At 41.5% G+C, this 16,228-nt stretch overlaps 1 protein-coding gene across 1 annotated transcript in view; it reads right to left on the reverse strand.

Annotated features, from left to right (window-relative positions):
• The window catches only part of LOC132591727 (collagen alpha-1(XXIII) chain-like), a 207,894-nt gene that overhangs the window by 4,922 nt on the left and 186,744 nt on the right, over positions 1 to 16,228 (reverse strand). Inside the window, exon 3 of the mRNA XM_060271654.2 lies at positions 11,427 to 11,471. Coding sequence (XP_060127637.1) covers positions 11,427 to 11,471 — 45 coding nt within the window. The remainder of the gene's footprint in view (positions 1 to 11,426; positions 11,472 to 16,228) is intronic.

The following is a 16,228-nucleotide window of genomic DNA, read 5'->3' on the forward strand; positions in this document are numbered from 1 at the left end:
GATCAGATCTTACTGAAAGGCAGAGGAAGAGCTGCATAAGCCAAACATTGCATAATAGGGTAAATCTCAAAGCAGGATCAGTCACAGACCAGGGAATACAGTTGAGCCAAGCAGTTTACTGGAACAAAGATGATGGGAAGCAGCAAGTTGAAAGGCAAGCAGGCATAAGAACAAGGGAGCTGGATGACATTGATGTGCTGGTGGGTGTGTGGGTGTTGGGATGTGGCAGTCCAGCAGACCAGAAGACAATCTGGATTCTAGCTGTGGGTATTCTAAAGGGAAAGTAGAGATTCATATAGACAAGGCCAGAATCTTGATGTCATCTAGGCAAAGATCATTCTAGGCTTTACTTGGAACTATTTATAATCAAATCCTGACCTGGAAAAACCAATAGACTACTTGGGGCATGGAGCCTAGGAAGATAAGCTTGTCCCTTTCCGTCCAAGTTTTCACGTACTTACAAAATCAGGCATCCGTGTGCAGACCAGGAGGCTCCATGTCGGAACCCTAACATGTCCTGAGGTCTGAAACTTAATGGAAGGATGAATTGGTTTTACTTCTCAAGTTGACCAGTACAAAGACTTTGTGGTTTGGCTTAATTACAAGTTATTGGTCAGAAAATCACAAGTCTTCATTTATTCCTCTTAAGAGAAATTTATATGCTCTCCAGGATATATTTTATGACCTATACTGCCTAAGTGATGTATGAATTAGGTGACAAGTAAAAATTCTACATAATGTACCATGAGATAAACTTGCAGAGAAACAGGAATGCTTTACAGGGCAAAATAAGAACATGACAGCAATATACTGTGAAACAACGAGCCTAATAATGTAAGAAGAGACTACTGGATCAGGTCAAATGGCCATCTAGAATTGCTACTGCTAACTTAGCACTTCAAAAATTGGCCATCTTTGGCTGCAATTCTGTTGTTGTTGTTTAGTCGTTTAGTCGTGTCCGACTCTTCGTGACCCCATGGACCATAGCACGCCAGGCACTCCTGTCTTGCACTGCCTCCCGTAGTTTGGTCAAACACATGTTCGTAGCTTCGAGAACACTGTCCAACTATCTCGTCCTCTGTCGTCCCCTTCTCCTAGTGCCCTCAATCTTTCCCAACATCAGAGTCTTTTCCAAGGATTCTTCTCTTCTCATGAGGTGGCCAAAGTATTGGAGCCTCAGCTTCACGATCTGTCCTTCCAGGGAGCACTCAGGGCTGATTTCCTTAAGAATTGATAGGTTTGATCTTCTAGCAGTCCATGGGACTCTCAAGAGTCTCCTCCAGCACCATAATTCAAAAGCATCAATTATTCGGCGATCAGCCTTCTTAATGGTCCAGCTCTCACTTCCATACATCACTACTGGGAAAACCATAGCTTTAACTATACGGACCTTTGTCGGCAAGGTGATGTCTCTGCTTTTTAAGATGCTGTCTAGGTTTGTCATTGCTTTTCTCCCAAGAAGCAGGCGTGTTTTAATTTCGTGACTGCTGTCACCATCTGCAGTGATCAAGGAGCCCAAGAAAGTAAAATCTCTCACTGCCTCCATTCGATGAGACATGCTTCTGATTAGTCATGTATAGACTAAATTCGATGAGACATGCTTCTGATTAGTCATGTATAGACTCCCACCATTTATCACTTACTAAGACAGAAGGAAACATAAGTCACCATTATTCCTGTTTCACAGAGGAGGAATAAAGCTAAAAGACAGTGACTTGCCCAACTATGTAACCAATTTACCCACCTCATTAGGATGGACAAGTGATAACAGATATGTGGCCACACCAGTTTATATGTTAACTCCTCTATGTGGCTGCATCTCTCCATATGGAGGATTTTAGAACATATGAACTGGCCCTGATCACGCCACAAACACTTTTTGAGATTCTTCTTCATGCTGTTTGCCATGTAGTTGAAAGACTGCTGCCTGAGAAAACAGTGCCCTTTGGACTTCTTGGTACAAATCTATTTATCAACGTACATCCTGTTTAATTAATTAAAAATGTACACCCCATTTAATGAATTAAAAATTCTCAAAATTACAAAGATGGTGGATTGAAATCACAACTGAACAACTATTTAAATGACCTCAATCAAAAATGCAAGCAAGCAGCAGTTAAAACAGTAAACAAATACTATTCAGTAAAAACTTACTTATTCAGTAAACCAATACTAAATAGTTCAGCCATAATTTTTTTGTGTCCTGGCTCCTAGCTACTGAACCGCGTTTGTTCTTCAGAGGATGGCTAGATGACAGGACCGGAACAGGAATTTTCCATTCCCAATTTTAGAAAATGAAATATGACTTTGTATCTGTTGAACATATAACATGATGGAACTTGAGAGAGAGCAAAAGTGATGAGATGAGAGAATTCTTTCCAAAGAGTTTGAAGCCTTGGAAAGCAGTCCTGCTAGCATTTAAGAAAGCTTGGCTTTGTATACGCTAGGAAGTATGGCTCAGATAAACAATCAAGAGAAACAAGGATAGGGACTGAAGAGTTGCAACGAGAAAAACATGTGGCTATGCAGACTTGTTATGGAGCTCACACTTATTTGGCTTGATGTCATTTAAATACAAATCTATTTAAAATAACTAACAAGCAAACAAACAAACCTTCACAGTTCCTGTTCCTGCCTTTCAGGCGTAAAAAAATGTGCATCTACCAAAGTGAAATTGTGGGGAATGCCTGACATATACCAAACCCTATGGGCTTGATCATCTCCAGTCAGAACTGAAGAGCAGGATTAATAATGCTTTAAGTACCTAAGTAAATTGGCTCCCTAATACTTGTACTGTACTTTTTTTTTTTAAAAAATTGACATATAGCTATTTCAATGGGTACACCAAAAAAGTCTTTAACATGTGCTGAATACAAATATAATGTACTAGCTGGCCCTGCACATGTTGCTGTGTGTTAGTCTGTGAAATGGAGGGTAATAGCCCCCCTTCAGATCCCCCTGAGCCTCAGAGTCCCCCTGAGTCGAGGCGAGATACTGTGGAGAGGGCAGGTTTCATCCCTGTGTCTCCCCCCCACCCTGTTCTGACCCATTACGTATCCCTGCCCCCTATTCGGCCCCCCATCCCCCCCAGGCAGGCCCCTACCTCCACTTGGCAATGTTGGGTCTTGTTGCTGGAAAAGGCCTGTTTTCAGTTGGTTTGGTCTTCAACACCTCTGCTGGATGGATGTATGTGAGTGGTGGATCTCGTGGTGGAGGCGGAGTTTGTGGGTGTGGTGTAGATTTCCCAGGAAGGGAGGGGGTGTACTGTGGGAGGAAATCCACTTGAGGGCGCTGTTTTACTTTGTTGAAAAAGAGGTTTGTACCTGCGGAGGTGTGAGATTTGAGGGATTTTTTTTTCCTAACAACGCTCGGGGAGTGGCCTGGATCATTGTGTCAAAATTTCAGGACGATCGGTCAAGCAGCTACGGAGAAAAGTGGATCCTGCACTTTCACGATTTTTACATTTTTATATATATAGATGAAAGAGAACACACAGGATGGTGCTTGTGACCTGCCTTTCAGGAAGATCACCTACTTCCAACTCACCCAGTGTGCAGTAAATCTTAAGATACTGAGACACTCAGAGCAAGGAGAGAGTTTCCTTATTTCTCTATGATCATGTAAATACTATGAATGGGAGCTTCATTCCAAAGAGAGTCCTGTATATATAAATGCATCCTTTCTAATGGTCCCAGGAGTGAAAGCACAACTGTGACCTTCGTTTTTTCCTCCCTGTAACACGGCTGCTATTCTGAGAGATTTGTAAAATTTATTGCCACCATGTGACAAAGCTAAAACAAAAAAACCCAAAGAGCACTATGTTATGTTATTCTTGTTATTATTTATTAAATTCAAAGTTACATTCATGATTTTCACTTGCTTGCATTCTTCTTTACATACTTCTGTAATCATAAATGTACTTTGGGACAAGACAAACATCTGCTGAGACTTGTTAGATAGTTTTGTCCTGGGAATATTTTGTGGAAAGTTGTTAAAACAACTGCAGTGCTGGAAATAATTAACCTTTCTGAAGGGCTGGGGAGCGGGGGCGGGGGGAAGGTTTGCTGTACATTTGAGCTACTATTAAAACAATTTTAAATAAATGCTGTTTATTTTCTCGAATTCCTGTATGGTACATTTATATTTAATCCATGAAGAGTATTAATATAAATACTATTCGCCGAAATCTCCATCTTCTTCAACACCAGAGTTCCTTTTTGTTGGATCTAAGATACTGGCAATATCAAGCTGTGCCTACAAAGATTATTTTCATTGCTAACTTGAACCCAAGCTGTGAGATAAAGGGACATTTTTCCTTTGTAGGTGCAGCTTGAGTCATGCCTGCAGAGAATCATCATTTGCACTGCCGGCTTGAATTCAAGTTGCCAATGAATATTTGCACTTGCACATATATCAGCACATCCCAGAGAGTTCAAATATACTACAGAGTTTTCCCACTGGGAATTTCACAGTGCAGCCCTGCCCAATACTGTCATCACCAGTGACACAGCACAGCAAGCACTGGTAGGACTGGATGTGCTATGGAGCTCCTCCTGCGAAGTTCTGTATTGCACCCCATCCCACTGGGACTTGTGGTTAGTGCCAATTAGCTGATCAGCACCCCTAGCATCCTTAGCTTGCCAAGGAACAATCAGGAGTGGATTTTAAGGTTCTCAGAGGCATCTGGACTAAGATACAAATCCCAACTCAGCTATGGCAGACCCTCCAGGTGTCACTATTTTTCAGGGACGACCCTCATTCAGAGAAGCCGTCCTGGTTTCTGCTTTGATTCCAGAATGTCCTTAGGATCATTAGGATGTCCCTATTTTCATTGAAAAAATGTTGGAGAGTATGATAGGATGTCCCTATTTTCACTGGAGAAATGTCGGAAGGTATGCTATGAAGCACCCTGTGTAATCTTGGGCCAGTAATGATGTCTCAGCCTACAAAGTTTTGCTGTGAGTGTAAACTGGAGAGGGGGGAGGGAACTCCTGGGGAAAAGAGGGGGCAAAAATGTAATCAATCAATCAATCAATCAATCAATGTTACTAATCTTCTAACTAAGGGGCCCTCAATAAGGTTGCAAAGAAACCCAGTGTTCTGCAGGATAGTTTGAAAGCAAGTATAGACACTGCATTAGTGAACTGTTGAGAGCATTAGTGAACTGTTGCAAGGCCAAGCAAGGAAACTACTTTCATGCAGAGGCACATCATAGAAGACTGGAGAAGACCAGGTTTTCCAAGTGGTCACTTTTAAGCATCTTGAAGTCATAGTCCAATTTTAAAACCAATTGATTTTAAAGAGCAGCCTCTTTCAAAAGAGGCTAGCCCATAAAACCTATTAGCAAAGTGAACACTGCAGTTTACTAGCCAATACCATGAAGTGCACAGTGACTGCTCTCATGAGACAGACATGTGGAAACAATTAAATGAAGCAACCAAATTACTACCAGAAATACATAAAACGGATCATGTAGAATCAAGTGACTCAATATATTTGAGTTTCTTGCTATATACACACTGCAGGGGAAAGACCTTCAAAATCAATGAACTTTCCCTGTTTAGAAATGAAGGTCAACGACACAATGAAAATACAAACAGAGGACGAAATGCATTGGGCTGGGCCTGAAGAAACTCTTATCATCTGAATTTTGTATGTGTATTGTCATTACAGAAATTCTGAAAAAAAATAAGATCAGTCAGCGTCTGGGGGCCAACAGTACCGCAACAACTGATTCAAGAGATTTTGAGATTTAAAGATATTTTGCAAACAAAAATAACAAAAATGTTAACATAAGACAGGAGATATAGGAAATCTGATGCTAGATTATATCTGGAACAAAATGGCTTGTAACGGATAGTTTACAGTTCAGTTTTAGCCATATTTACATGGAAGTAAGTTCCACAGAGGCCAACCATTCAGGTGCTGACATTCCTACATCATCAGTCAACTTACTGGGTAAGGGCCACCTTGGATGTAAGGAAATCATGTTTTTTCTATTATTACAGTGATAGGATTGGGCACTATCTCTCGCCACTCCAGTTCAGGCAGGGGTTTAAGTGGGATCCAACCTTGAAAGAATGAACTGCAGCTGCTACTTCTCCTTTCTGCCCAATGACAGGCATCATGAAGAGTCACAGGCTCTTCCTTTAAATGGCTTCCCACCCTCTCTTGAGTGAAGAAATATCTCAACAGACGTTGCTAAGATGATTGCCTTTCCATAGCTGCTGCACATATATGAACATAGCTGTCAAGTTTTCCCTTTTCTCGCGAGGAAGCCTATTCAGTATAATGGAATTTCCCTTAAAAAAGGGGAGAGCTTGACAGTTATGTATATGAATCAGACAGGAGTTCAACCTTGAAATTTTGTACAGAGTGCCTGAGACAAGAGGAAGCTGTGCTGCTGCCTCCTCACCTCTTTCTGCAAACCTTGTACCGAATGAACGGACTGTTGCCCTTCCTTTCCTGCTCTGTGCATAGCTGCCAAGTTTTCCCTCTTCTCACGAGGAAGCCTATTCAGCATAAGGGAAAATCCCTTAAAAAAGGGATAACTTGGCAGCTATGGCTCTGTGCCATGGGGTGAAGGTGAAAACCCTGTTCCTTTATGATAATTTTGCAGATAAAAAGAAGAAACAATTATCAATGGAAAACAGCAAAAAATGTTTTTGTCACTTGCCCAACAGTATCACACTTAAGAGGTCTGGTCGACGAGTATCAGAGTTCATAAATTATTTTGCAAGGTAAAAGAGTTAAGGGTCCAGTGGATTGTGAATTGACTTAATTATGACAATAACTAATAACTCAGCTGCTGTTCTGTGATGAAGTTGGTAAAATGTCCTGGCTTGAAAGTGCTGTAGTGAGGGTTTCACTATATAGGGTTTTTTTTCTAATTTTCTAATTTTCATTTCGATAGCCAGAACAAAGCTCCCTCAAGCAAGCCAAACTACTGTTGGGCCTTTGGCTCTATGTCAGAATTTGTCTGGAAGCTGTAAAGTTGTAACCACATACACGCCTCTAGGGAAGGATGCTATCATACAGAGCAAATAAATTTCTACTCCCATTTATCAGCTGTGGTAAAGAAGCAAGGACCTGGTTTCTGTGTGGTAAGCCTCTGAAACAAATATACAAATATATATATCCAAGCTATCTGTGATAACAAACATTCGGCAGCTAAGCCAAAACCAATACACCAAGAACTTTCTGCTCTTTGGTTAGGCTGTATTACAGATAACGGCAAGCATTCTCTGGCACAACATTACAGAGCCCTTGTCTATTCAGCATGCTGTATTTCAGTTTTGTGTTGTATTTGCCCTTGTGCCTCCCTATTTTTATATATACTTTCCCTCTATTACGGAAGAATATATCAGTATAACCATCTGCTTAAAAAATGATACAGTGCATGGGATTCCTTGCCAAGAACAACTAAAATCACTTCTTAGTTTTCCTCCCCAATTACAGAAAAATCTAAATAGACATGGCTGAGTCATATTAATTCTTTATAATTCCTCTTCTGCTGGCCGTGTTTGTAATATGATCCAAGGGCAGCCTTTTACTGCTGCAGATGAGCAATAATTATGTGGTTAAAGCAGTAAATCAAAATATGTGAAGTTTATGTTTAATGCTCTGCCCTTCCGCACACTTCCAGTCTAATCTTTGGTCCCCAAGGCAGAATTCTGGAAAAGCGCTGGAGCAGAAAGAAACAAAAGCTGTGGAAAGTAACTGATCAGAACCAAGGCACAGGGATAGATTACATCACACACTAAATAATCAATGTAATTAAGGTCTGTCCTTAATTAGTACACTCATCTCTAAGTTGGATATAAGCATGAAATTCAATTATGCAATGCAAAAAAATCAGATATTTTTTCCTGACAATGGGGTGAGATTGAACTAAAGAATCACACTAGCAGAAGCCAGTGCAAGGGATCTCACTAGTGCAATGGAGCGTTGTCTTTTCTCTCCCCTAAGTGACCCCCACAAATTTGACTCACCCCCCAGAAAACCCCCCAGAACAGCATGTGAGTGGAGGAGAAAGGGGATTAGTCTGTTTGGCAAGCTGGAAAGCTTGCACAGACAGAACAATTGCCTTAGTGCTATTCGTATTATCTGTCAGAACAAATAAAAATATATATTAAGGTTTAAATCTGAAGCTATTAATAGCTAGGCTCTTGCTCCAAGAAAGGTTCCCAAAACAGAAGAGCAGGAGTTTCTTACTAAGATCTATAGCAATATATTTCTTCTTCTTTATATCCATGGATCAGGCATACCAGGCATGCAGCCTTGGCTGTGTATTTCATCCATCTCTCTTGTTCTAAACTGTTATTGTTCATCACCATCATTATTACACTGTTTCTTTTGAGAATGAAAATGTAATTGTACACAAGACACACATAGTGGCCAATTCCAAAATGTAATGTTTCAAAGTAAAATTCATATGTTGAGGAAAAATACCTCAGTGGTGGAACATGAGCTCTGTTTGCAGTAAGTCCCACAAATGTACGAACCTAGGCAGCTCAGTAGCAGATTTCTTCACACAATTAATTAATTAATTAATTTTAATACCCCACTGTTTCTCCTTTAGGAACCATGGGCAACTAACAACAAATATTGTTTTCTACTGACAATATTTTTTATAATAAAGGTCAGTAAAACACAGTGCACTAGACAGTAGTTCTTGGATTCCACTCTATGCTCCATGACAATAACCAATCTGGAACAGGCTGCCTCCCTAATTCCTGGACACAGGAACCACCTATCTACAGCATCTTGTTCTTATTGAGATTCAGCCTCAGTTTATTGGCCAGTCCACTACTGCCTTAAGTGCTGGGTGTCAGCTGCACATTGGTGCTACAAATCCCCAGATGCCTCCTTCCAGTGGTTTTATATAGATATTAAATAGTATGGGAGACAATATGGGATCAAAGTGCCAAGGGTTGAAGCAGAGAGACTGGGCAGTAGTTATCCAAAAACCTCGGTGTGCTCAGGGAGGGTGACTTCATAGGTTGCTCTACCAGTGATTCTGGGCAACACTCTCTTCCATCTCAAGGCATTCACAATTCCCTGGACATGCCCCACTCCATCCCCAGCAGTCGATCTCTCCCTCCTAGATTTCACAAACCAAGATGGGCAAGTTTCAAAAGAGCAGATGGTCACTCTAAACCAGGCATCCCCAAACTGCGGCCCTCCAGATGTTTTGGTCTACAACTCCCATGATCCCTAGCTAACAGGACCAGTGGTCAGGGATTATGGGAATTGTAGTCCAAAACATCTGGAGGGCCGAAGTTTGGGGATGCCTGCTCTAAACTCTGCAAGTATACCTGTCCACATCTTCAATTTGTAGTAACTGGAAAAAGATCCCATTAACTATGATGAGACTATGGTCTAAATACCTCTACAGGACCTGCCTCAATTGGGGCAATCAGTTTGGTATAGATACAAGTGTGCTTTACTCCTTGTCATCTTTAAGTACAAAAAGTTAAATACAGTGGTAACTCGGGTTAAGAACTTGATTTGTTCTGCAGGTCCGTTCTTAACCTGAAACTGTTCTTAACCTGATGTACCACTTTAGCTAATGGGGCCTCCCACCACCGCCACACGATTTCTGTTCTCATCCTGAAGCAAAGTTCTTAACCCGAGGTACTATTTCTGGGTCAGTGGAGTCTGTAACCTGAAGCATCTGTAATCTGAAGCTTCTGTAACCTGAGGTACCACTGCAGCAGGATTGGCCCTTTATGCAACATTCTCTATAACGATTTCCAGCGTCAGATTATGAATGAGCTTTTAGCTCCCCAGACTAGGACATGTATGGGAGCTGCTCTCATATGGCTTATACCACGGGTAGACAAACTAAGGCCCAGGGGCCGGATCCAGCCCAACCACCTTCTAAATCTGGCCCACGGACAGTCCGGGAATTAGCGTGTTTTTACATGAGTAGAATGTGTGCATTTAAAATGCATCTCTGGGTTATTTGTGGGGCATAGGAATTTGTTCACCCCCCTCAAAAAAAATAGTCTGGCCCCCCACAAGGTCTGAGGGACAGTGGACTGGCCCTCTACTGAAAAAGTTTGCTGACCCCTGGCTTATACCCATGTGACTTGTATATTTCCTTATCCCCCTCTGCATTAAGGATGTTATGACTATTTATAGAAGGGATGGGGAACCTCGGACCCCACGGCCAAATTATGCCTGCAAAGCTATTTCTCCTAGTCATTGGTGTTGGGCAGGGAAAGCTTCAGCTGCAAAGGAACAATCTGGAGCCTTAAAGCATGGTCCTGATTGTTCCTTGGCAAGCATGGCTTGCATCTTTTAAATTTGGTGCCAAATGCAAGCTCTACTGGGATGGATTCCACTTGGGAGCTCCCAATCAGACTCGATCCCTGCTAAAAACACTAAATGCAAACCATGCTTTCAAAAGGAATCTTTGCTTGAATTCAACCCATGGATGCAAAAACAAAACATAACACAACCAAAAAAACAAAACAAAACCTTTCTTTGCAGCCCTGGCTTAAATTAAAGTTGGGGCTGTAAAAGAAGGGAAGAATCAGAACCACACTTAAAAGTCTGCTCTTGATTTTTCTTTGAAGTTTGAATCACCTGACATCATGTGAAGTCAGGTGATTGACAGGTAGGTGGCCATGTCCATCTGTCAAAAATGGACCACAGAGGACAAGCCAAATCTGAACCCAGCATTAGCCCTTACCACAGAAAGAAATGGCTGAACATGTAAGTTTTTATTTGGTAGTCAGTAATTCAATAGGCTACTGCTATAAACTAAGAAAACAGTAAACATTTCACAGTTGGTGACGTATTATGCATGAGAACGAGAACACTACTTTTCAAGCAACCATTTCAAACTTTCATTTCCTAAACAAAAATTTAAAAAATCCTTCCAGTAGCATCTTAGAGACCAAGTTTGTCATAGGTATGAGCTTTCGTGTGCATATACTTTCCTCTCCTAGTTCATGTTGACAACTTACAGTGGAACCTCGGTTTATGAACACCTCGGTTTATGAATTTTCAGTTTATGAACGGCGCGGAACCATCTGGAACGGATTAATTCATATTCCATTACTTTCAATGGGAAAGTTCGCTTCAGTTTATGAACGCTTCAGTTTATGAACAGACTTCCGGAACCAATTACACCCATGCTTCAGTTTATGAACGCTTCAGTTTAAGTACTCTGCGGACCCGTCTGGAACGGATTAATCCACTTTCCATTACTTTCAATGGAAAAGTTTGCTTCAGTTTATGAACGCTTCAGTTTAAGTACTCCGCGAACAGATTAATCCACTTTCCATTACTTTCAATGGGAAAGTTCGCTTCAGTTTATGAACACTTCAGTTTATGAACAGACTTCCGGAACCAATTGTGTTCATAAACCGAGGTACCACTGTACTAACGTTTTTGCACAAGACATAGGGACTTACCTGGATCTCCTCGTCGTCCAGCCTTTCCTCGCCTTCCAGGTGGACCTGTGCAGGGGAAAAAATATATACATGTAATTTTGGTCCCACTTATGTACCTTTCAGAAAGCTTAAACCAGTTTACATAGGGATCCCAAACAGTCTTCCATTGAGGCAGTGACCAGGTTGAGAGGCCTCTTTGGCTTTCACAATGCAATAGCATCATGTGCTGGGGTGAGGAATCTGCAGCCCAGATGTAGCCTTCCTATTTCAGCAGCATGTGCCATCAGCCTCCTATGATACTGTGGCCCACACTTGCCTCTTTCGAATGCCCCTCAAGCACCTTCAAATGCTTCCTCTTTGTTGACTCCTGAGGGATTGATGGCAGTGTTGGAGAAATGCCAGGGGAAAAGAAGCTGAACAGAAGTCTAGTGTCCAGACCAAGGGAAGTAATAGTACTACTCTATTCTGCAGACCACACCTGGAATACTGTGACCAATTCTGGACACCACAATTTAAGAAGGATGTTGACAAGCTGGAACGTGTGCAGAGGAGGGTGACCAAGATGATCAAGGGTCTGGAAACTAAGCATTACGAGGAGAGCTTGAAGGAGCTGGGTATGTTTAGCCTGGAAAAGAGAAGATATGATAGCCATCTTCAAATATCTTAAGGGCTGTCACATGGAAGAGGGAACATGGTTGTTTTCTCATGTTCTGGAGGGTAGGACTTAAACCAATGGCTTCAAGTTATAAGAAAGGAGATTCCAAGTAAACATTCATAAAAATTTTATGGCAGTAAGAGCTGTTCAGCAGTGGAACAGACTCCCACAAGAGGTGGTGCTCTCCTTCCTTGGAGGTTTTTAAGCAGAGGTTGAACGACCATATGTCATAGATGCTTTACCTGAGATTCCTGCATTGCAGGCGGTTGGATGAGATGGCCCTTGGGTGCCTTCCAACTCTAGGATTCTATTATTCTATGACACCACTGCCTTGCAGGGCATCCCTGGAGGTGGTGTGGGTAGCAAGTACAGGCAAGAAAGGGGGAAATGGGGAAGTGGATGGGGGATGGGGAGGAAAGGAAAGGGTGTGTGGAACCAAAGCAGTCCTGTTAGGAAGAGGATAATAGGAATGGCAGAGAGATGGAGGAGGAAACCAAAATTAAGTTGTGGCCCAAAGGCACATGAGGCCACCACCCTGCGGAAGCTAAGTAGGTCTGGGTTTGGTGAGCACTTGATTGCCTGAGAACCACGTGTGTATGTCACTTTCAGATCCATGATGGAAGAATGGCAGAATTTAAATTTAAGAAAAATTCTAAACAAATAAAGTTGAAATATTGCTGTATTGCAATGCTGTATGGGGAAGGGGGACAGAAAGATGGAAGGATAGGGGAAAGTGGAATGGCCCTCCTGTCTTGCATCAAGCCTTGGGGATGGACAGAGAGGAAGAATGGGCCTTGTGATGGGGTGAGTGGGAAAGAGATATGTGTCTGTGGTTGGTGGTCTTGCTTATTCAGCAGGGAAGATCTGGAGCCAATGCAATCAACAGGCAGTGAAAAAAATGATAGAAGTACTACACCTTTTTTAAAAAAAACAAGAAAGCTTTCCATCTGTAACACTGTATTGTCAGCTTTTACAATACTGCATGTTTTCATCATCTGCGTTGTTGTATAAACGCTTCAGTTAGTGGAAACCATATAAAAAGATCTAGACATTCCCAGTCTATGAAATAATTGTTGAACTGCCAAAAAAGTTTCCTTTCTACATATGTAAAAGAGCTATTAGCCAAGATCTAGAGATCTCACTTGAAGTACAAACAACACTTGTTAAGTCTTGCCTGTACTGCAATACTCTTGTGAACCCCAAGGGGGAATTTCATATATACAGACCAAGAGAGAGAACAAACTTAATTAAACAGTTATGTATGTGAAAATCCCACAAGTCCTTGAAGATGGCAGTGTCCTAAAACTACAGCAATATAAGCATACTAAAGAGGCTGCATAGCACAGAGGTCAGTGTACTCATAATAGTTTTCTTTTAAACCTTAATCCTGTGGCAAACTGACCCATGTAAAATATTACAGATATGCATTACAGACTTATTTCTTTTTTGGGTACTGTGTCGTCTTGCCCTGCCTTATCCCACCCAGCAGTTGCTGTAGTGTCAAAGCATCAGCATGCTGATTCACACACTTGATTTCATAATGTACTCTATCAGGACAGCAGCTCACATGATATCAATATCTAACAACAAATTGGTTAATATTACCTACTAGCTAGCCTGGCCACGCATTGCTGTGGCTCATCCCTGTGACTGCCTCCACCCTGTTCCGACCCATGACCTATTCTGCTCCCTCCTCCCCCCACTCCTGGCTCATCCCTGTGATTGGCCCCACCCTGTCCCGACCCATGACCTATCCCGGCCCCTTGGCCCAGTCTGCAAAGCCAAGCTGAGATGCTGTTGGAGAGGGAAGGTTTCCTAGCTGCAGTACCAGTGTAGCCGTCGCTAGAGGGTGCTGTTTTGCAACTTCTGCTGTGCTCCCAGCATCCCTGGCTGTCTGAGTTTTGTGTTTGGGAACAGTGGGTTTTACCTGCTTTACTTGCCTTTCTGACTAATCCAAAATGAGGAAGGGTGTAGAGTAGGGGATGAAAGGCATACAATGAGATTCACACACTGACTTATGATTCAAAACAGCTCAGGGTTGTTTTTGCTTTTTACAGATATGCAGTATCAAAATTTTGGAAAAGGCATACACATCCCTTTCCCCAATGCCAGTTACAAGACAGCTGGATGAAGCAGAAAGACTCCTTCATAACTGAATCCACATGAAAGAAGTCTATTTTAAATGGAGATGCTGAAGCTGCCAGTTGCTTCAGGCTCTTCCACAGGGACCGCTATACAGAGCACAGGCTGGTTGTTTTTGTGTGGGTTGTTTTTTGTGGGGATGGGAAGGCTTGGGTATGTTGGGTTGGCTGTTTGGGGCCAGAGACCATGAGCAAATTTGGAGAAGATTTTGACTGTAGGTGGACACATACTCATTGGACATGCATGGCGGCAAATGTGGGCAGTGGGAAGAGTCCCAGTTTGTAAACAGTTTGTATACAGTTATGTATTCCCGACCCTGTCCATAGGGAGCTTAAATCTTTGGTTCAGCATTCCTAAGCTTGTTTGTAACATGACAACTCTGACGAGCACTGATATATTAAACCTCTCATGGGTTCGTTCAATGCATGAGGGGATAGTCTGCCTAAAGCAGAGTTGGGTAAGATGTGGTCCTCCAGACGACGTTGGATCCAGCGCCTATCAGCCTTAGCCAGCACAGCCAATAGTAAGGGACAATGGGAGTTGTAGTTCAGCAACATCTGGAGACTCACAGGGTAGCTACCCCTGTACTAGAGAAAAGGGGAGAAGCAGCTTGAACAATTGATCATCAGCTTATATTGTATTCCATTGAAATAACTTGATATACAAATCCAATTGTGTACGTGACTAAAACTGAGGACCATCTATCACAAGTAGCTACGACTAAGGCCAATGAATATTTCCATATACTTTTATACTCTGCAAGAAACCTACAGTCTTGGGTTTGTTTGTTTTTAACAATAATATCTTATTCAGGGATAGTATATTACTGAAAATCTGTACTATCTCTCCTGCTTATTGTTGTTTTATTATTATATCTGTGTTGCTGGATTTTAGCAGTATGTGGCAATGGAAATCATTATAAATAACTTGGATATAAGATTTGCACCAAGGTATCCAGAATAAGATGGTTAGACTGCAAAACAGTACAACAAGGAAAGAGTCCTGTTCCAACTTTCATGGGGAAAGTAGTTTAACTGGTTGCAATTTATTGAGTGGAAGAATATGTACTGTTTTTAATTTTTACAGCATCTTGTAGCCAGTGATGAGTGCTAACACAATGCTCATTTTAATGCCTTGTTTACTAGCCATTCAACAGTGAATATAAAGGAACTTCAGCACCAACTAGTAAACTGGACTGATTATCACTTGTTATCAAAAGGCAACTGTTTTATGATGTATATCAACAATTCCTCATAATGTTTCCAGATTGTGAAGTGTTTCTTGTTCTGTTCTGTTGTTCCTAATAAGCTCAATATTCCTATAGAAATAGGCCTGCTTTGCTGGAATGTGACAAGATGTTGAGGAATAGGCTGTTTTATGCTTTGTATTTACACTGCACTCACAAAAAACTTTCATAAAAATGTAAATAAAGAACTCTTGTTCAAAGAACCACAAGAAGAAATAATCTTTGTTGTTGCTGCGTTGACATTAACGAGGGAAAAATTGGAATTAGACTGCACCAGAATGAAAAAAGTATGTTTTGATAAAAGCACAAACTTTTAATTACTGCTAAGCATTGATCTTTAAAAGCAAACAGAACCCCCCCCTTTATTCTCATTTTTAGTTCTTTTGGGAAGAGTAAATAGTATGACATACAAGAATATAGGAATCAATGCCAGTTTATAAAGTATTTGCTGCCTCCACATCACTATAAGAAGAGGAATATTTTATTTACACACCTTCCCCTTCTATTGCTATTTATAGACAGAACTCAACCAGAATTTAATACCACAGGCTATTGAATGGTTGCACTATGCTCTGCTGAGTGAATGTCTAATTACAACTATGCTGGAAATGGCTTTTCTTACTCAATTGTCATGGGTGGTTTGCCAGTGCTTCTACTGAGAGGAAATTGCAATTCCACCAGTAATCAATTTACAATATTCTGTCAATCACCTTTGTTCCTTTTACAATTTATAGTTATTCACACAGCTCATTCCCAGCTCGTGGGCTTCCCATGGCCATC

Source organism: Zootoca vivipara, chromosome 2 (genome assembly GCF_965207765.1).
Source record: "Zootoca vivipara chromosome 2, rZooViv2.hap1.1, whole genome shotgun sequence".
NCBI lineage: Eukaryota > Metazoa > Chordata > Lepidosauria > Squamata > Lacertidae > Zootoca > Zootoca vivipara.